General features: G+C 48.0%; 1 protein-coding gene across 2 annotated transcripts in view; it reads left to right on the forward strand.

Moving 5' to 3' along the window:
• Positions 1–22,300, forward strand: part of NPM1 (nucleophosmin 1) — a 454,395-nt gene that overhangs the window by 10,250 nt on the left and 421,845 nt on the right. The window contains exons 8-11 of one of the 2 annotated variants that reach the window (XM_060232828.1): positions 1,391–1,477; positions 1,824–1,925; positions 2,898–2,972; positions 3,971–4,328. In XM_060232828.1, the coding sequence (XP_060088811.1) occupies positions 1,391–1,477; positions 1,824–1,925; positions 2,898–2,972; positions 3,971–4,009 (303 nt within the window). In that variant the 3' untranslated portion in view covers positions 4,010–4,328. Of the gene's footprint in view, positions 1–1,390; positions 1,478–1,823; positions 1,926–2,897; positions 3,014–3,970; positions 4,329–22,300 lie in introns of those variants that run through there. The other variant, XM_060232836.1, reaches the window with a different exon arrangement.

A 22,300-nucleotide genomic window follows, 5' to 3' on the forward strand; every position in this document is an offset into this window, starting at 1 on the left:
GATGCAGTATCACAGACCCTTGTTTGGTTGCCTGTGGGCAAAATTGTACCCATGGAAGTTCCTTTCTGTAATGGTAAAAACTGTGTGCACGGGGATGGTGGTTGAACTGCTGTGCTGAGAATAGATGGCAGTAGACTTCGATTACAGAACTGTGCTATGCTCCCAAGTGGTTGGGGTAGTGAAGTCTCAGGAGTCAGTACCCTTCCCTAGTACTGTCTTCCATTTTTTTTCCCATCTGGTTACAGTTAGTAGAGTTAGAGAATCCACCACATTATTTGCATGGTCTCAGCATCTTTGCCGTTTGTGAATAGCAACATACCAATAGAGACATTTTTAAGCACCTGATTAAAACTTGCCTAAAAAGAAAAATGTAATATTTGTAGACTAAATTTGAAGTTCAGCAGACGAGATGTTCTGATGATGCTGTGTGCATACACATCTTAGAACTTTTAAAACAAGGTTTCAGTCATGCTGTATCTTGGGCAGAAATCTGTCCTGGTAATGTTGCCTCTTGACACTTTGCCGCAGTGTTTGTACATTATTATATAGTGCCTGGTTGCAGCCTGGCTGACTAGATGGCGCTGTTGTTTAAAGATTGAAAATGGAATAGGCATCTTCACATTGCAACTCTAAACTACCATTAGGGATTATTTTATCTGAAACCAGTACAAGTTTTTATAGCTGCTGCAATCGACGATTGGAAAGGTGTGATCTAGAGTTTGGTATTTGGTTAGGTATCAGTTACTTTACTAAACAAGATCAAAGCTTTACATAAAACGTGCCTCCGTGCAGCCTATGTCAGCATGTTCTCATTGTGTTCTGGAATGGTTATGCCTGCAATTAATTAAAATGAATGACAGCCAGCAACTAAGAAGAAGATTTTCTATTCATTATTAGTGGAAGTGTTGCCCTTTGTATTTGCTGCTGCTCTTTAGCTGAAGTTGCTCTTCATATCATAAATTGCAACTTCATTCTAACACCTATGAGCATTTTATTGTGACTCGCCACTTGACATTTCTTGGCACAGCGCGTTTATTTGGTGGCAGGTGAAATTCATTTGCTTCAGCTCTGTATATTCCATGCAGATGGGGGATCCAAGTTAAGATACAATTATTACTCATCATGTAGGTATTTTGCTACAGAAGATGAGCGAATACTTACTGATTTAGTTGGCTACAAGGGCAAGGCCGTTTGGGATTGCTTGGCTCCATTTACATTGTATTTCATTGGGAGTAGAAAAAGAACCACATCTGTTAGATTTTAGGAAATGAATTTTTGGCAGGATTTCATAAGGACATTGAATGTGCATTCTTGCTTAGGTAGTAGTTAAAATTATGTTTTAATGTTTAAATAAGGTTTTAAAATAAAAAAAAATGTATTATAATTCTAGCCAGCCCGTGAATCTTCTGCAAAAAACACACCAAAATCAAACCAGAATGGAAAAGATTCTAAGCCGGTGACACCAGCTAAATCAAAAGTAAGTGAGCATAATATACTGTATCAGTATTTATAATTTGACAGATTTCTTAAAATGATGAGGAAAGAGATTATCTGAAACAGATCATAATAATTTTTGGATTTTTGGGGGTTAAGGCTGTTTGCTAGTTGAATAAACCAGATGAATTTAGTACTGTGGGAACCAGAGGCAGAATACTATCATCTGGGGTTTGGCTATGCACAGAAAATTATATAAGTGTTATTTAAATCTGCAATTAAAGTGTGTGTACAAGGAGCCAGGATAGGGAAAAGATACAATTATTTGTAATCAGATTTTTTTTGCCACAGTACTGGAGAGAGACTCATACAAGCTGCTTATGTTTCAGACTCCAGAATCTCATAAGGAGAAGAAACCACAAACTCCTAAATCACCAAAACCCTTTACTCTAGAGGACATGAAAGCAAAAATGCAGGCACAAGTACAAAAGGTAAATTAGTAAGTCAGGTGGTGATGGCACTTTGCTGAGGAAATAGTAATTGGAGATAGGGAAGCATTAAATTTTCTGCCATATTTTAATAGGCTTGGATTTTAACATTGGTGGAAGATATTTGGTTTATTAGTCAGTGTGCATTGATGGCAATTTGCTAATGAATTAGTGATTGGGGACAGGGAAGTATTTTCTGCCATATTTAATAGGCTTGGATTTTAATATTGGTGGAAGGTATCCAGCTTATTTGTCAGTTTGCAGCAACTCAAGGGAGAAAAGGACCATTACACATTTTCTTGATAAGGCTGAACTGGTGTAACAAGGCATGTAATTTTGACAGACCGGACTGTTTTGGGCTGGTTGGGCCTTCTTCACTGATAGTCAGATATCCTCCAGAACAGTGGTTTCCAGCCTTTCTGGTATGGTAACCCACAAGTCCAAGGTTTTTTTGTGCCCAAGGCAAACTATGATCTTGGCACTCATCTAGTTCAGTGTTCCATTATCTACAGTGGCTAACCAGGTATTTTTTAAAAACCAGCAGACATCACACACAGAGGAAACTGCTCCCTCTCAACCTGAATTAAGTGGCATTCCACCATACCTTTGACCACCCTCTTCTCCATTACTGTCTTTAATCCCCCTCCCCCAAGAATTCTTATTCCAGTAACCATTTTACTTGATCAACATGCATATGAAAGAAATAAAAATACCAAATAATGTATGGGAGTTACAGTAGTAGATGGTTTCAAAATACAAAAAAGAGTAACAGCAAAAGTGCTGCTGCAGCCATTAGAGAGGGATCCTTACACACAGTTTGAGAAACACTGCTGCAGAATGCTAGCAGGGGAATTGGGTATAGATAACAGTAGTGCATGGAGGTGTCTTTTCATATATTACTTGGGCTGCAGAATCAATTGGCTTAGTTTATTCTTATATTATTCTTGATTATATGTTTTTTCTTTTTCACAATAGGGAACTGTTCTTCCTAAAGCGGAAGCCAAGTTTGTGAATTACATTAAGAATTGTTTCAGGACAGAGGATCAAGAGGTAATGTTTATTATGGTTTGATGAGATATCCGTATAGTATAGTTCTTCACTTTTTTTTTGTCAGCTTGCATACTTTAATATAAGAGGGTTGCTAGATTGCAAAACTGTACTTAGGTTAAGCTGATTAAGTGGTGATTGTGTGAAAGTTTTCTCCTTTTTACATGTTCTGTAAGCTTTACCACTAAATCCACAGGTTTTCTACAGTATCATATTAACTGAATGGTGAGAAAAAAAGGTGCTGTGGTTTTGTCTGCTGAATTTGGCTAGCTTGCCCTTCAGCTTCCCTTCTACAGAGAAGAGAATTACTGCGCTGGAACCTCTGGCAGTCTGGAGGCTTTCCTTTCCCAAAATCAACCAAACATCTGTCTAAGAGCAGGCCAGAAAGTGGCGGTGCTGGTACCAGGAAGCAAGCTGTGTTGGGTTAGACCTTGTAAATCTTAAGTTTCCCTGTCAGAATTCCTTTAACAAAACAGTTATGATTTTCTGCTTTCCCCCAAACAGTTCAAAGCTGAGGGGGGACAATTGTGGCTGTTGAAGGGAGACTGCTTAAAAGCTGTTAGTTGAGCTACTGAAGTAGGTTTGGACAGAAGGCAGGGCAGGCAGAGTTCAGACAATATTTGTCTAACTTGAGACACACCCTTCCTTTTGCTTTCCTTGACTATGTTTTATGGGGGGGGGGGGGAAGACTATGTTTTATAGAGTGAGAGTAGCCTTAAAAGGGAAAAAAAACCTCAATAACTTTAATCTATAAATATATCAAACAGTGCATATAGTTTTTTGGGGAAAGTTTTTCAAAACTTGGTAGGCTTGAATTTTTACGTACTCTGATTTTCTTACTCATGCCTCCAGACTAAAGCACCTTTCAGTGGAGAGTTCCGTTGTCTTCTAGACTACTAATGTGTACATAAGTATTTGTCCTTTCTAAACTGCATTAAATGTCAGTCTGTATTTGAGAGAAAGAATATCTAAACATGCTACATTTTGTTTTGTGTTTTTAGATTATTCAAGCACTCTGGCAGTGGAGAAAGACTTTGTAAGCAAGAAGCTTAAATGGTTCCTTCCCCTCACCCCCCAATTTCAGTCCTGTATGTTTAACCATTAATATCTGGCTGTCCTTTTTTTGTAAATGCTAAAGCTTTCCCTGCAGAGTCTGATTAATGTTGTTCAGAATGTTTTGCCAAGAATGTGTTGTTTAAAATGCCTGTTCAGTTTGTAAAGACAAGGATTTTCCACCCTTTGGTTCATTTCAAGTATGTACGGAATGTTTTGATAATGCATAGTAATTGGTGATCAGACTGATGGAAATGATGGGGAGACTTAATGTAAAATGTGAAAATAAAATGCAGTTATTTTGAATACTTAGTTGCCTTTTTTATGATAATCAGACATGCACATTGTAGTAGACCATGAAAGCATAGTGGCTGTGTGGCCAACATTTATTAAGAACTTTTACAGTATGCAGTTTCTTGGCAAAATGCCCATTTGACTATCAACAGGCCAGTTTTCTCATACTGACTCGATATCCCATTGCTTGGTTCCTAGACTAGGCTATCCTGAAGCCTCCACCTTGGTACAGCTGTAGAGAGGTGTAGCACTTCAGTGAGCCAACATTCCTATATCTTCCACCCATTATATTGCTCTCCTGACTAAATGCGAGCTGATGGAGTGTCCCAGTCAGGGGTAAGGAGACCAAATTAAGGCCTGCTCATTTTTTAATTTGACTAGCCTTTGTGTGCTTAGTTGCTGAGCTCTTGCTAAACTTAACATGTTTGTTGTGGCATCTACGTATTTATATTTAGGGGAGGGATCTTACTTTGTGACATGCACTTGTGAGTCTAGCTGTGATAAATCCAAAGAAGCTTCTACCTGATTTCTGCTAGTTCCCCTAGTTGTTACTTTGTCTTTATTTCAAGTTGGTTTTGGGATTCTGAAGGATACTCCACTTGGAGTGGAAAAGAGCTCCTCTTTCTTCTGTTCACAAATGTATTCTTTCCCCCCTCTTCTAGGATGATGGGAGGTGAGAAAAGTACTAATGTTTTTCATTTGCTCCAATGGAAACCTATGTCAAGCATCAGTTTTGAATAATCAAGCTTTTGCTTATTTCAAAGACTTGTTTTATTGATAATCCAATACTTGCTCCAAGGAATGATACCTTGGAAGTGATACATAGTTTCACATGGCATGGAATCTTAAAGGCTACTTCAAAGGCACAATAGTAGATAGCTTCAAAAGCATAACATACAGATGTGAATTGCAGAGAAGGTTCAAAGGGTACTATCAACTATTCATTTGGTCACTACAACATCTGGTTCCCACACATTCTTGGCTTACTGATAAGACGTATGGATGGGAACTGGTGGGAGAGGTAACTTACTTACAAAGACAAGGTTACTTGCATATTCTGAATCCTTTAGAATTACTAGGTGGGGGGGAAGGTTTGAAGAGCAGTCTTATGCAGAAAAGGAATAGAGGGAAAAGAAAGAGTTCAATAATACATGTTGATTCAATAACCAGAAATATCATGCTTGACAACCTAGTACATTGGGCCTTTGGATGATGGGGATTGTGGAAAAGAGAAGGATGGCTTAGGATCTGCCACTTGCCTGTCCCAACTTTTTGGTGGTATATTATTCTGTACAGTCAAACAGTAAACCAAGGTTGAATGAGCTGTATCAGTTGCTAAGTGGCATCCCTATAAAGCAACAAGAGCGTTTAATCCAGTTGCATACATGTAACAAAGGTCAGCACAAGGATTTTTAATAATGAATATTTATTGCCACTGGTGGTAAATGAGTGCTAAAATCAAATGGTTGAATGTTAACAGCTTTTCTGTTATTAAAAGAGGGAGGCTGGCAGGGCCCATGAGATTGGCGTGGGCAAAATCCATGCAGGATAGCAGGCTGCAGCAAGGAGGGAAATTGGGTGGGAACAAGTGAAAAAGATGGTAAGATCCAACTCTTAAATTTTAATCTGTCTTTATTTACCTTTGGTACATTTTACTTGGAGACTCTGGGATCCCTCGCCTTTATAGTATTTCAATAGAAAATGGTGATAGGGTCCACTGGCACTTAACCAGTGGCTATTAGCACATATATATGTGTATGTGTGTGTGTATATATATATATATGTTTACACACACACATATCGGCCACTGTGTGACACAGAGTGTTGGACTGGATGGGCCTGATCCAACATGGCTTCTCTTAGGTTCTTAATCACGCCACCAAACTGACTCTGGTGTGGTATTGTCTACTCACACTTGCAGCATCTTTCCAGGGTCTCAGGTGGAGGTTTTTCATATCATCTCATGCTTGGGACCTTCTGCAAGCCTAACAAGCTCTACCACTGAGCCACAGCTCCTCCCCTAACTGTTCTCATGATTCTGGCATCCCCCGCTAAAGTTCTGATATCCATTGTGTGCCCAGTGGCACAGAATCTTGTTACCCTTTCTGTGACAACCTGTTTCTTCCCTAGCTGGTTACTTGGTCTCATGCTTGCTTGTCATTGGTATTTCCTCACCCCTTCCATAGTCTTTTCTGTGGCTAGACCTAAAGTAAAGTTTTGGCACTATATCTTCAGTTAGTCTTATTCTTTAAACCTCTAGTCTCCCAATGTATGCAGTGCTACTTATACTTTCTCCTTCAGTGGGGGGGAGTCACACATCTGCTTGTTCAGATAGGGCTATGAAATTGTTTTGTTGTGTGACTCCTTTTGGAGAGACCTAGGCTGACCTCTCCACTGCTTGGGTAGGAAACTAGAGCTCTGCTACAAGCTCCGCCCCCCCCTCCCAAAGTAAGTTCTAAAAGATGCTGGAAATTCCATAATTGACTCCTAGAGGTCAAGAAGGGAAATGCAATAAGTAAAAAAGAGGAACGAGGAGACTTTGAGATAGCTGTGAGGAAACCACCAACAGCTATTGCCGCACGAGAAGAGCAACGTGGGATCTGGGCTGCAGCTTCCTCACTGCATTAGATACCAAAGGAGGAAGAAAGAGGCTTGTTCCACCTGAGGCTTCAGGAGATGTTGAGGTCACGGTGTGTAGCTGCCCCAAGGGCAGCAAGACTGGCTGCACGAGGGATGCAGCCCAGATCTCTGGGTTGCAGCCCCCTTGTTATGCGGGGCACTAAAGAAGACAGACCTCTGCCACCCAAGGCTTTGGGAGGCAGCCTTGGGCAACAATCCAAGGGCAACTAGTGTGGCCACTTGAAAGCAGGCCAATGCTCTGGGTTACTTCCTCATGGCACAAGAAACTGAAGAATGAGAGGCTGCTGTCGCTACTTGAGGCTTTGAGAGGCGTAGAGGTGCCTGTACAGAGCTACCCAATGGTGGCAAGGCTGGTTGCAAGAGGAGAGTGGCCTGAGGCTCCAGGCTACTACTATCTACCCCGCGCAGGACACAGAAGAAACGTTCTCCAGCAGTGCAGAGCCCGTGAGAACTGGTAAGATGGCACCATGCTTGGGGCTGTGTGGAACAGACATGGGGCCAGAGACCCCATGGGGTAGCATACTCCCTTCCCCACTGGCTCCAGGGGAGGGAGTCCAAACTATCCTGAGCAGCCACCCTGGCTCAGGGAGTGCAGGGCTAGCAGGATGCCCTTTCACAGTTGCAGCCTGGAGGGCAGATCCCAACATGGTGTGGGCCCTGAGGGTAGACCCCATCAGGGTGCCCACCATGTGTTTTTACCCAGGGCTACTCCATTGGGCACAGAATGGACGTGGCTGGTTATCAAGGGCCAGTGGACCTTCCTAGCTCTAGTGCAAGGTTAGGTACAACTTTGAGCAGCAAAAAGTGGCACCCAGCCTGCACTGGCATGGTGTGGGTCCGGAAGCCAGTAGAGGCAGCTAAGAGAGCAGACTCGGGGGGTGGGCGGAGAAGAGGATGATATTAGGTTTATATCTTGCCATATACTCTGAATCTAAGCAGTCACAATCTCCTTTACCTTCCCCCCCACACACACACAACAAACACCCTGTGAGGTAAGTGGGGCTGAGAGAGCTCTTACAGCAGCTGTTCTTTCAAGGACAACCTCTGTGAGAGCTATGACTGACCCAAGGCCATTCCACCAGCTGCAAGTGGAGGAGTGGGGAATCAAACCCGGTTCTCTCAGATAAAGAGTTTGCTTCTCTCCTACCAAACTTCAGTTGGGATAGCGCCCACTCACCTTCCAAAGGGTCAGGTCATCAGAGCCACTGAGACATGGGGGCCTGTATTATTTGGAGGCTGTGGAGGGGGATGTGACCAGTGGTTGCAAAAACTTCTGGGATGGATGCAAAGTCCAGGCATTGGCTACTCACACCAAGAGGCTGTAAAATACCCTCTCCCCGTCAGAAGCAAGGAAGTACCATTGATAAAGCCCCTATAGAGGAATCCTCTGAGAAGGAGGGGGGTAAATGGTCAGGGGAGGATACAGAAGTGCACCTTAGTTTACCCAGGCTGCTCTAGGGTGAGCTTTTGCAATACCTTCTGTGATGGATTGCACCTTTTGAGAGGCTTTGAAGTGCTGGACATAAAAACAAAAGAGATGTGATTAATGCTTCATGGAAGCACAGCCTTGAGTACCAGGCTGCTCCTAGTAATCTGATTGGTTAGCATTCCGCTGAAGAGGACGTCTGGAGAGAACTTTATACAAATAGAAAGACTCCTGAGTCTTGCCCAGTCTAAAATCAGTGGCTGCAGGCTTTATTGAGAAGTTTTGTGCATAGACTGGCGATGGAGAAAAGTTGGCTAAGAGGTTTGGGAAGTAAAAGGAAACCTATTTAGGCCAAGGAACAGCATTTATTCTTCTAATGGAAGAAGAAAATGCCTTAACCAGTTAAACAGGCTCCAAGAACAAAGATGGCGACAAACATGGTGAGGGGTCTGGAGACCAAGTCCTATGAGGAAAGGTAAAGGAGCTGGAGATGTTTAGCCTGGAGAGGAGGCGGCTGAGAGGTGATATGATCACCATCTTCAAATACTTGAAGGGCTGTCATATAGAGGATGGTGTGGAATTGTTTTCTGTGTCCCTGGAAAGTGGGACCAGAACCAACGGGTTGAAATTAAATCAAAAGAGTTTCCGTCTCAACATTAGGAAGAACTTCCTGACAGAGCAATTCCTCAGTGGAACAGGTTTCCGCGGGAGGTGGTGGTGGGCTCTCCTTCCTTGAAGGTTTTTAAACAGAGGCTAGATGGCCATCTGACAGCAATGAACCAAGAGAGAGATCTTGGGGTCGTGGTAGATAACTCACAAAATGTCAAGACAGTGTGCATTTGCAATAAAAAAGGCCAACGCCATGCTGGGAATTATTAGGAAGGGAACTGAAAACAAATCAGCCAGTATCATAATGCCCCTGTATAAATCGATGGTGCAGTCTCATTTGGAGTACTGTGTGCAGTTCTGGTCCCCGGACCTCAAAAAGGATATTATAGCATTGGAGAAAGTCCAGAAAAGGGCAACTAGAATGATTAAAGGGCTGGAACACTTTCCCTATGAAGAAAGGTTGAAACGCTTGGGGCTCTTTAGCTTGGGGAAAAGTCGACTGCGGGGTGACATGATAGAGGTTTACAAGATAATGCATGGGATGGAGAAAGTAAAGAAAGAAGAACTTTTCTCCCTTTCTCACAATACAAGAACTTGTGGGCATTCGATGAAATTGCTGAGCAGACAGGTTAAAACGGATAAAAGGAAGTACTTATTCACCCAAAGGGTGATTAACATGTGGAATTCACTGCCATAGGAGGTGGTGGCAGCCACAAGCATAGCCACCTTCAAGAGGGGGTTAGATAAAAATATGGAGCAGAGGTCCATCAGTGGCTATTAGCCACAGTGTGTGTGTGTCTTTTTGTGTGTGTGTGTGTGTGTGTATATATATAGATATATATATAAAAAAATTTTGGCCACTGTGTGACAGAGTGTTGGACTGGATGGGCCATTGGCCTGATCTAACATTGCTTCTCATGTTCTTAAGATCTGTGAATTTAGGGGGAGGTGTTTGTGAGTTTCCTGCGTTGTGCGGGGGGCTGGACTAGATGACCCTAGAGGTCCCTTCCAACTCTTATGATTCTATGAAGGAGTGCAGAGACTCCCAGTCAGGTATAGTTTGGGACTGCCTTTGGAGAACAAAGGAGTCAGCTAAAAAGAACTGGTGTTTCAAGAGAAAGCATTTGGGCGCTGGAAAGAGTGTGGCATGGACACCATGTGCTATACAGGGCCTGAACTTGCAGACCTTCCTCAGCCCCAAGAGGGTTGAACAGGGTTAAAATGACCTTGGGTGACTTGAATGTGTACCCTGTTGACAATGTTTCTTATAAGGAAAAGGAAGTAGCGATGTCTACAGGTTCATGGCAAATACCATTAATACTACATGTGCACCAGTCCCCCCTCCCCCTGAGGTACCCAGAATTACTGCATGGAACTCTCAGAGGACATAGCGCAGCTAAGGGCCTGAATATACACATAATGTGCTGCAGTATGCCCCAAGCAAATGAAATAAAAATACAAATAGGGCTGGAGGTCAGAAACGCCAGGAGTAGCAGCCCTGGAGAATGCAAGCACTTGGCAACAGCACGAGAGTGTCTGATTTAAACCATGGCCCTGTTTCTGTGGGCGCACTACCACCCCACAGCTTGGCAGTGGAGTCCCCTCTCCTTCCAAAGGGGCATACTAGGGTACAGACACAGGTTCTCAAGCTTCAGTCTAACCCTCTGAGCCAGTAGGTGTAGTGGATAAGAGCAGCAAACTCTTAATATGGAGAACCAGGGTATCTTCTTCGTGGTCTCTGTGCATCACACCAATGGGAGAAGGCGCCAGCGCCGATCACGATCGGTAAACTTCAAAGCTGCGGATTTCCGCGCCTCCGCCCCAGTGCGCATGCTCAGGAGCCCCACCACGCATGCCCACTGGGACGGGAGCGGACATCCCGCCAGTTCTCTTCTGACCGCCGCGCTAATCAGTCGATCTTTGGCTACGGTCGGTGAACTTCGAATGAATCTGTCGGTTGATTTATGTAGATAGTTGTTAGTTAGTTTTCCAGTTTAGTATAGTTAGTATAGCTTTTTTTTTTGTTGTTGCCGCGGGAGTGTGGGGTGAGTTTCCCGCCCTTTGGGCGACCCCCCCTTCCTCTTCTACCCCTCCCGCGATCCCCCCGCCATCTTCCCTTGCGCATGGAAAGGCGGTGGGGCTTCTTCAGACAGTGCGTTAAGTGTGGGAGCAAAATCGCACCGCCTGACGGACATTCGCTGTGTCTGCTGTGCCTCGGAGAACGCCACAAGCCAGACTCCTGTACACACTGCGCTAAATTTTCTAAGCAGACCCGGAAGAATCGGGCGGCGAGACTGGCGGCGGCGCTAATGGAGCAGGCGCTTTCTCCCCGGAAATCGGCCGAAGAGCCGACGGTCGCCCCCGAGTCGGTATCGGCACCGAAATTGACCGACACCGAACAGGCTCTCTCCGACGCCGATCGCCCTCAGAAGCGCTTGGGCTCGGCTGTGAAGTCGGACTCCTCAGTGCCTGCTAAGCGGCACAAAGAGGATAGAGGAGAGCATGGCAAGAAGGCCAAGAAGACCGAGAAAGCGAAACCTCCCAAGGAGGATCCGAGGACTTCGCCGGATTCGGAAGGTCCTTCGGTCTCGACGAAAGCTGTCCCTCCGCTGAAGCTGTTTGCCTCGCCACGTCGTCGGACCCCTCTGGAGTCGATGCAGACGCAACTAGTCATCTCGGACTCGGACTCCGAGATCGAATCAGCACAGCGTTCTGGCACCGATAGGAGCCCCCTCCCCCGACTGGAAACCCCTCGCTCTCGAAGTCCTCGGGATCGACGGGATCCATCCCGGGATCGTCAGAAGGAGACTCGCTCACCACGCCACACCGAAGGTGACCACTCTCCACACCGGCCAACGTCTCATGTCCCTTGGGACCAGCGCCAGTGGCAGTATTTATACGGCGCATACCCGCCTTTTCCCTGGCTCCACCCTAGACAAATCGAGTGGGACCAGCGCTCCGAGTCGTCATATCGGTCCCGTACATCCTACCAGACTCCGAAGCGTTCGGCATCGGTATCGAAGCCGCCCGAGGTGGAACCGCGTCGCGAACCGGTGCAACCCCCAGTAACGAAGTCGAAAGCTCAGGTCGACCCCGAGTCACCACTACGTGAACCGTCGGATCCGTCACAGTCTCCCGGGGGCTCGACCAGGTCCATACGAGACTCTTCCCTGGAGGATCCCGGGGGTTCTTCCCCGACAGAACCGTCCCCGCCGGAGAAGACGTCGGAGGAGCAACCCATCTCCCCATCTGAGGACCTGAAGTCCTACGGGGATCTGATCAAACATATGGCTCTGACGCTATCGCTGCCGACGGAACAGCCGCAGCCAGTAGTGACGGACAGTGTATTCTACATAGTCCAACGTGACACCTCAACAGCGGTGGCACTCCCCTTGACTAACGTGATGCTCCAAACAGCAAAATCCTCATGGGATAAACCATCTTCCACGCCGGTGTCCTCCCGCCGCCTCGATCATATGTACCTGATCCAGGAGAGCACCGCGGAGTTTTTGTACACTCATCCAAAACCGAACTCGATTGTCGTGTCTTCCTCCTCGAAAGCGAAGAAGACACACTCCACGCCCCCAGACAAGGAGGGCAGGAAGCTGGACTCGATAGGTCGTAGGCTTTATTCTACAGGCTCTCTCGGCATGAAGATAGCCAATTACTCTGCATGCATGGGCAGGTACCAGTATGCATTATGGGACCAGGTCTCCAACATTCTGCATACTCTACCGACGGAGAGCAGGAGTGCCCTCAAGAAGTTGCAGAAAGAAGGGATGCTACTGGCAAAACAGCAACTCAATGCATCTAAGCACTCGGGGGACACTTGCTCAAAGGCCTTGACGACCGCCATATCATTGAGGCGCCACTCCTGGCTGAGGTCGACCGCACTCCAGCCCGACACTCAGACTTATATCGAAGACCTCCCCTTCGATGGGTTAGGTCTCTTCAGCTCTAATACAGACTCTGTCCTCCAGGAGATGGATAAGAGCTTGAAGACGTCCAGGAACCTGGGGGTGTCACCGTCCCGCCCGGCAGCGAAACGCCAGTGGACGAAGCCGTGGCAACGGAAGCCGTACGCAAAGTCCTCGGAGCGCTCCTGGCGCTCGAAGTCGACAGCTGCGTTCCCGCGCCAGCAGTACTCAGCAAAACCTAAGTACTCCCCGCCTGCTACCCATGCTGCTAGACAGAAAGGGTCCAAGCAGCAGAAGCAGAGTCTTTGACTCCCTCCTGGCAACTTGCCCTTCCACGGCTGTGGACTCTATCCGCCTTTCCCGTTTCCTCCCTGCGTGGGGCCGCATTACATCGGACCTCTGGGTTCTGGCCATCATCCGACGGGGGTACAGGATAGAGTTTCTTCAAGAACCCCCAACTCCCAAATTTGTCTACACCTCCCCATCTCCAACCCTACGGGAGGAGGTACAATCCCTCCTCCTGAAGGAGGCCACCGAAGTCGTTCCAAGCACCCAACGAGGTCACGGTTTTTACTCCCGTTATTTTGCTGTTCCCAAACGGGATGGAGGCCTCCGACCGATTATGGACCTTCGTGCACTGAACATTTTCGTCAGGTGCGACAAGTTTCGAATGACTTCCCTGAAGTGCATCCTCCCTCTCCTCAGGCCAGGCATCTGGATGGCCACCTTAGACTTAAAGGATGCATACTTCCATATTTCTATTTTTCCCCACCACCAACAATTCCTGAGATTTGCAATTGGGGAGGACCATTTCCAATACAGGGCCTTACCCTTTGGCCTTTGCACGGCTCCGAGGGTTTTTACCAAAACTATGGTGGTCGTCGCTGCCCACCTGCGGCTGCAGGGGGTAGCTGTGTTCCCGTATATCGACGACTGGCTGATAGTCGCAAACTCACGGGAATCCCTGATACACCACGTCGACACCACCCTTGCTCTTCTAGTAGACCTAGGCCTGCAGGTCAATTGGGGGAAGTCTCGCCTCCAGCCTTCCCAACGAGTTCAGTTCATCGGGGCAGTTTTGGACTCAGTGGCTTGCAGGGCATTCCTCCCTCGGGACCGAGCGGCTGTAATCATCCAGACAATCGGTCTCCTTCGTCAAAATCCCTCAGTGCGGGCTCGGCAGGTTCAGAGGCTCCTGGGACTTATGGCAGCCACGACGGCGGTCGTGGGCCTGGCGAGGCTCCGCATGCGTCCCTTGCAGCTTTGGTTCCTCAGGGTCTTCAACTGCAACAGCGACCCCCTGTCCCGAGTATTGACGGTACCACCAGAGGTACTGCAGTCCTTGACCTGGTGGGAGTCGGAGCGCAACCTTCTGGAGGGGGTCCCGTTTCAGAGGGCCCCGCCGTCGATCACTGTGACGACGGATGCATCAACGTGGGGATGGGGGGCTCATGCACTAGGTCTGTGCGTGGGAGCTCCCTGGCCCAGGCATCTGCTGCATCACCATATCAACTTCTTAGAGTTGATGGCGGTGTCCCTCGCCCTGCACTCCTTTCAGACTCTAGTTCGGGGCAGGTCGGTGGCCATCTTGATGGACAACACCACGGCCATGGCCTACCTGAATCGGCAAGGGGGCACAGTGTCCCGCAGCTTGTGCGGCCTGGCGATGAGCATTTGGGAGTGGTGCGGGTCCCTCGGGATATCCCTGATGGCCGCTCACCTCCCGGGGGAACAGAACATCCAAGCGGACTTCCTAAGCCGAGGGGGAGCGTTGCTGCACGAGTGGGAGCTGAATTGGGTCTATCTGAAGTCGCTCTTCCAGTGCTGGGGCGCTCCAGATCTCGATGTTTTCGCAACAAGGGACAACAAGAAATGCAGACTGTTCTGCAGCAGGGGAGGAGCGGACTCCAGATCCCTGGGGGACGACCTGTTGGCCCCGTGGCGCTATCACAGCGTGTACCTGTTCCCCCCCGTCCCACTCCTGACTCGGGTGCTGCAGAAGGTTCTGCAGGACCGGCCGGTGGGGATTCTCGTAATGCCCTGGTGGCCGAGGCAACAGTGGTTCCCCATCGCCATGGAGCTGGCGAACGGCAATTTTCACCACTTCCCGCAAGTGCCGGACCTCCTACTATCCCACAGGGGACGGGTACTCCACCACGATGTTCCGCACTTGAAGCTAACAGCTTGGCGTCTGACACACAGCAGTTATCAGAGAGAGTGAAGTTTGTCATGTTAAACTGTAGGAAGCCTTCCACGCGTAAGTCGTATTCGTACAAGTGGGGTAGGTTTTCCAGGTTTGCTGACGCTGTAGGGGTCAGCCCGCGGGCAGCGGGCCTTCCCGTCATTTTTGATTTTCTGGTTTCTTTGCTGGACGTGGGACTGATGGTGACGTCGGTGCGCGTCTACCTGGCTGCCATCTCGGCGGAACACCCACGGGTGGATGGTCTGTCTGTCTTTGCCCACCCAGACTCAAAAAAGTTCCTGAAAGGACTAGCAAGGCTGTACCCGGCGGTGCGAATGCCCGCCCCAGCTTGGGACTTGAACCTGGTGCTGAAGGCCTTAACTGGGAAGCCTTTCGAGCCTTTGGCTACGTGTGCGCCCCACCTTCTGGCTTGGAAGACGGCCTTTTTGGTGGCAATTACGTCCGCCAGGCAAGTGGGCGAGCTGGCGGCCCTTCGCTGCGACGCCCCCTACTTGACATTCACCCCGGATGGGGTGGTGCTTCGTCCAGACATTGCTTTTCTGCCTAAGGTCCTGTCTTCCTTCCATCTCAATGCTGAGATCTCGCTGCCGGTGTATTACCCTAACCCAGCGTCCGAGTCCGAACGCCGGCTCCACGCCCTGGACGTTAAACGAGCCCTATCCTTCTATGTGCATCGTACAAAGGACTCGAGGAAGGACTCCCGGCTGTTCGTGTCTTACGTGTCTGCAGCAAAAGGGAGACGGATATCGTCCCAGAGGCTCTCCAGGTGGATTGTCGAGGCGATCAGGTTGTGTTACCTCCTCTGCAAGACGCCGCTCCCTGGGCCTGTGAGGGCCCATGCCACGCGGGCAATGGCCACGTCGGCGGCGTTCATGAGAGGCGTCCCGCTTCAGGACATTTGCAGGGCCGCTACTTGGGCTTCACCACACACCTTCGTGTCGCACTATGCCCTGGACCTGAGGCGGCGTCGAGAGTCTTCGGTGGGTCGTGCTGTGCTTCAATCCATCTCCTACTGACGGACCGTGGCACCCGCCACCAGGTAGGACTCTAGCTTGCTAATCTCCCATTGGTGTGATGCACAGAGACCACGAAGAAGATAAACAGGTTTCCTACCTGTAACTGATGATCTTCGAGTGGTCATCTGTGCAGTCACACTACCCGCCCTCCTTCCCCTCTGCGGCCGGTCCGTCAAGGGCTGACGCAGCGGTCAGAAGGAACTGGCGGGATGTCCGCTCCCGTCCCAGTGGGCATGCGTGGTGGGGCTCCTGAGCATGCGCACTGGGGCGGAGGCGCGGAAATCCGCAGCTTTGAAGTTTACCGATCGTGATCGGCGCTGGCGCCTTCTCCCATTGGTGTGACTGCACAGATGACCACTCGAAGATCATCAGTTACAGGTAGGAAACCTGTTTTTGCTCCACCTCCACCACTTCTCCACATATGGCCAACCCGATGACCATGGTCAGTCACATCTCTCAGAACTGTTCTTTCAAGAGCAGTCCTTGCAGGGCTCTCTTGGACCACCCCACGCAGGGTGTCCATTGCAGGGAGACAAAGGGAAGGCGAGTGCAAGCCATCTGGAGGCCTGAAGTGAAGGACAGCATATAAACCTGACTCTTTTCCTTCTTCTTAGCTTTGAATAGCAGTTGCAGGTCAAGCAGGCACTAGCCCGCACTGGCAACATGCCTTAAAATGCCTGCATGATTTGCCATGGAGGTTTGAGAACAAAGTCTCTGTTCCTGGGAGCCAGGACCACCTAGGGTGGGCAGAGAGAGATGTGACAATCCACAAGTAGGTCACAAAAACAGTAGAACTGAGAGGTGTTTGTCCAGTTCATACACAGGTTTAGCCCCAGGTAGGGTTCCATCAGTGTTCCTAAGCAACTACCCATATAGGGAAGTAACCCTCAACAATAGCAAGTACAAGATACTACCCATATAGGGAATCCCATATGGAGATTCCACTAATCCAGAGCAGAAGGGGTAAATGCTTGGCCTTGTCCTTGGATCACAGGCATAATTTACAACTTTCCCTCCATTCTCCTTACCAACAAGAGGCTCAGCAGGGTTGTGAGGGGGTGGTGGGGAGAAGGTGGCAGTAGCATTTGTAGATTCAGCCTGGCCAAACCATCCATGGCTCTCTGAGAGGGAGCAAAATAGGCAAGCGTGCCTCCCAGGTGGTTAGTCTGCCTGCATCTGGGTCCAGCACTGCCCAGGCCCAGTCTGGCTGCAGCTGACACTCAAAGCATGGCAGGGCAGATTTAGAGGTGCAGTACATGCTATGTCTAAATCAAGAAGGCCAGCAAAAAAAATGCACACATATTTTGATTGACATTGGTGACCAACTTGAAAAGATGGGCAACCAGCAGAGAGCTGGATTGCCTACAGACTTGCTACTGGGACTATAGTTCCACACAAATGAGCACACACCAAGATGGCATTAGAAAGATCAATACTACTTGCCAGAAAGGAACTAGGCATCTATCCAGTACCCAACTCAGCCTTCACTGAAATTAACCCACAAAGACTCCTGCCTTCAGAGGGACAATGCAACTGGCTCCACTGGGCTAGCACAGGTTCCCTACATGGAGTTACCCACAGCCTCAAGCCACCAATGGAGCCTCTGAAGTAAACAGAACCCAAGTTCCTATCATGGATGGGGGGTGGCCCTTCTGGTAGCTGTGATGCCAGCCAGGAGATTATCAGACTGGATGTTGTTATCCACAAGGCAGGAGTTGTACATTTTCCAGAAAGAGTCTGTCACCTTCCTAGTAGCAAGAACCTTGGCTTGAAGAGTCTCTTGTTTGGTGGCAATGTCTTGCAGAAGGGAGCGGTGTATATTCCAAAAGGACTTTGTAACCCTGAGAATGGATCTCTCATTTATCCCTAAAGTGAAATCCTATTTCCACTGCAATCAATCAGTCATCTTATTTTTAAACAATGGCCAAACATCATAAGGGCCTGACACAAGCTAGATATAAGCAGCGCCCTCTACATTTACCTCAACAGGTCAGCTATTCCAGAAGAACCAACTCTTTGTCTCTCACTGTGCCAAGAATTGAGGGATGAGGATCTCAAAGGCTGTGGTAGATTATTGGATTGGATGGTACATTACCAAAGCGTATGAGATGCAGGGGCTTCCTCAGCTGGGGGCCATCACTACACATTCCACTCATTCAATGGCAGCCACAGCACCCTTCACCATACAGGCAAGCCTCATTCACAGCTGCAGGCAATTGTATGTTTCAGTAAGAACTTGTAGATTTAAGGAAAAGGAAAAGACTAGGCAATGAGACCCTACATGTCTATGAAATTGGCAAATAGATTTCTGTGAGTGAAATACTGATAAGAGCATTAGATAAGCCTCATTTAGGCATTGCTGTGGCTGTGAGTTTTCATTTTGTACAGTTCCTCATTACATGGTGACCTTGAGGAAGAATCTCTGATTTGAAATGTTCTTAGATTCGGTTGTGTCCATGGTCACATTACACAGCAGCATGATGGCTGTGAAGAAATATTTTTGCTGTGAAATTAACAAAGGAATTGATCCCTTTAATTTGATGGACTTTGTGAATGTTTCAAACAAACTGAGATTCTTCATGAATTTTGTCACATTGGAATTCATCAATTAATTTGCACTTGTTATAAGTTACGTCTATTTCGGTTTCCTTGACTACGCTAAAGCCTTTGTGTGAATCACAACAAACTGTGGCAAGTCCTTAAAGAGATGGGAGTACCAGACCACCTCACGTCTCCTGAGAAACCTGCCTAAGGGTCAAGAAGCAACTGTCAGAAAGGGATATGGAACAACTGATTGGTTTAGAATAGGAAAAGGAGTTTGACAAGGATGTGTATTGTCACCCTGCTTATTAAATTTATATGCAGTGTACATAATGCGGAATGCTGACCTGGATGAAGCACAAGCCGGAATTAAGATTGCCGGGAAAAACATCAACAACCTCCGATATGCAGATGATACCACTCTAATGGCAGAAAGTGAGGAGGACCGAAAGAACCTCTTGTTGAGGGTGAAAGAGGAGAGCACAAAAGTAGGCTTGAAACTCAACATCAAAAAAACTAAGGTCATGGCATCCGGCCCCATCACACCTTGGCAAATAGAAGGGGAAGACTTGGAAGTAGTGACAGACTTCACATTTCTGGGGTCCAAGATCACTGCAGATGGTGACTGTAGCGATGAAATTAAAAGATGTTTGCTCCTTGGGAGGACAGCTATGGTGAACCTGGGCAGTATAATAAAAAGTAGAGACATCACCCTGCCAACAAAAGTCTATATAGTCAAACTGATGGTATTCCCAGTAGTAATGTATGGCTGTGAGAGCTGGGCCAAAAGGAAGGCCGAGCGCAGAAGAATAGATGCTTTTGAGCTGTGGTGCTGGAGAAGAATCTTGAGAGTCCTTTGGACTGCAAGAAGATCAATCAGTCAGTCTTAAGGGAAATCAACCCAGACTGTTCCCTGGAAAGTCAGATGCTGAAGCTGAAGCTCAAATACTTTGGCCACCAAATGAGAAGGGAGCACTCCCTGGAGAAGATCCTGATGCTAGGAAAGACAGAAGGCAAAAGAAGGGACAGCAAAAGATGAGATGGCTGGACAGTGTTACTGATGTAACAAACACGAATTTGAGCAGACTTGGGAGGATGGTGGAAGACAGGAAGGCCCCGTGTGACTTTGTCCATGGGGTCGCAGAGTCGGACTCGACTGTGCGACTGAACAACAACAATAAGATAGGGTCGAGGCCATGGGTTGATTGTGGCCGTTTCCCCACTTTATTCTCTCTATCTTTTAACCATGTTGGGGGAACCTAGTAGGTACTCCCATTTAAAAAATTAATGAAGCAGTTGGCTAGCAAAATCTAGAGAAGGGCACCATCCATAATGTTATGCACCTGGTAACAGAGGGACAAAAAAGTAAGGGGAGCCCCTGGGTCAAATGCCCAGAATGACTTCAGGTTGGCTCAGATAAGGAGTCTCCCTTGTTACAGATATGCCTAAAGGGGGCGTAGTGAGCCATAGGACATGACACTTGACCTTGTGCTCTGGAGGAACAGTTGACACTGTTGCAACACCCATCCCCTTTCATCCCCATCCCCAGCTTTCTCCGGGAGGCTCCCACGCCCCCCTGCTCCCCATGATTGCTGCCTTATGCAAGGAGATGAGCCTCAGTACAACATTCTATTCCTGGAGATGTTGGCCTGCACTCATCATTTTCTGTAGGGAGCTAAGAGCTGCTGACCCTTTGATCCTGGAGGCAAGGAGGAGCCATCAGAGGCCAAAGACACTCCTCCCCTTGACAGCCCACCCAATATGCTTGTGCCCAACTCCAAGGCTATTGGCCAGACTCGCCGAGCCTCGCTGAGGGACATTGGAAAAAGACAACTCATGCAACACAGCTGACTGGCCCAAAGAGTCACCCATCAGCCCATTTCTGGTGGTGTAGCACCAGCATAGGTGGAATGGGCATCATGGTCTACAAACAGTTACAGTCCTAGACAGAGAGGGCAGCTTCAGACTTGGTTCCATGGCCCAAGAGGGGGCAACTCTGTTGGTAGCATGGCTCCAAGCAGCACAGATGCTAAACAGCATACACCTGTTATCCAGGGCCATCTCACAGGGAGGTCAGCAAATATCCACCTTCACACACACCTGGTCCATGGGGTGCAGCTCACCTGGGGAATGAAGAAAGTGTGTGCCATGAATGCAGCATCTCGGTGCCATCATGTTGGCGTTGGCCCCTGCTAAGCAGAGTCTGCAGGGATGGCCCTGGGATGTTGCACTATTAGGGCAGATGGCTGTGGTCACAGGCTGCTCACACTGTCTCAGGGCACTGCTGTGCCATGTCCCAAAGAGGGTCCAGTGGGACCACAAATGGGAGGGTAGATTTGGCCAGGCTGGGGTCTCCACCCAGTCCATGGGACACAAAGCATGGTCTTGTCAGTACATCTGATCAGGAGACAGCCTGCCATCCAGCACACCCTTGCAGTTTGCTGGCTGCCCTGACAGCTGAGTTCTGCTGACAGCCACCAGTCAGTGCCTTCCCCCTGGTGCAGGTGCTACCACTATGGGCCACTGCTCCTGCTGGTGCTTGCTCTGCTTACTGGAAAATCCATTCCATATTTTCCTTGCAACTTTGTCTGTTTCAATGGAGTGGAGATAGTTTCACTTTCAACATTTCTATAGCCAGCTGAAAAATCCATGCCTCCTGGTGTTGTGTCCTTGCAAATAGAGAGCTGATGCTTTGAGCCAGCTTGCCTCTGCTGAGTGGACCTGACCTACTGAGTACTCTAACCTGGGGACCCGCAGCCAAAGGGGGATATTACACTGGAGAGCCATTGCTAATCTGAGTAGACCCCCGAGGGCAGGGTTGGTGGGAGAAGGTTGCACTGTCATTTCATTGTTTTCCCAGACTCAGAGCATTTTATATTTTCCGTTTCTGCTCTGATCCTTGTGCTTTTTCTGGATGTTTTATTTTAGAAATTGCATTGACAAATCCCAGTATTCCTCCACTTATCCATTTTAAACAAAATAATTCAAGGGTTTTAATCATTTTGTATGTAAGTTAAAGCATAGAATCTTTAATTGTATTTGTGTCCTTTATAAAGTTTATATCTCTGCTCCCTGGCATTACATTTTATGACACACATGGCCTGGCCCTACAAAGTTTCATTTGTGTCAGATCCAGCCCTCCTTACAAATGAGTACAACCCCCCTGCTCTGGTAGGTATATGGATGGGGTGGTCCCTTAGATATGCTGGTTGAAGGCCGTTCAGGGCTTTAAAGGTTAGAACCATCACCTTGAAGTGGATCCGGTACTCAGCTGGTAGAGCACTGGCTGGATATGCTCCCGCATAGATGCCACAGTCAGCAGGCACGTCATCACATTTTACTCCTGATGGTGTTTCTGGGTCAGGTTCAAGGACAAGCCCACACAAAGTGAGTTACAGTAATCTAACCTGGAGGTGACCATTGCATGGGTCATTATGGCGAGATCGTGGACAGAGAGGTAAGAAATCAACTGCCTGACCTGCCAAAGATGATAACAGGCAGACCTGGCAACTACGGTGACCTGGACCTTCATTGAAAGCAAAACATCCCGAATCACCCCAAGACTTTGAATCCTCAGCACTGGCAGCAGAGGTGCCCCACAGAGGGTTGGGAGTTTGATTCTTGAATCAACC

Source organism: Heteronotia binoei, chromosome 1, assembly GCF_032191835.1.
Source record: "Heteronotia binoei isolate CCM8104 ecotype False Entrance Well chromosome 1, APGP_CSIRO_Hbin_v1, whole genome shotgun sequence".
Taxonomy (NCBI): domain Eukaryota; kingdom Metazoa; phylum Chordata; class Lepidosauria; order Squamata; family Gekkonidae; genus Heteronotia; species Heteronotia binoei.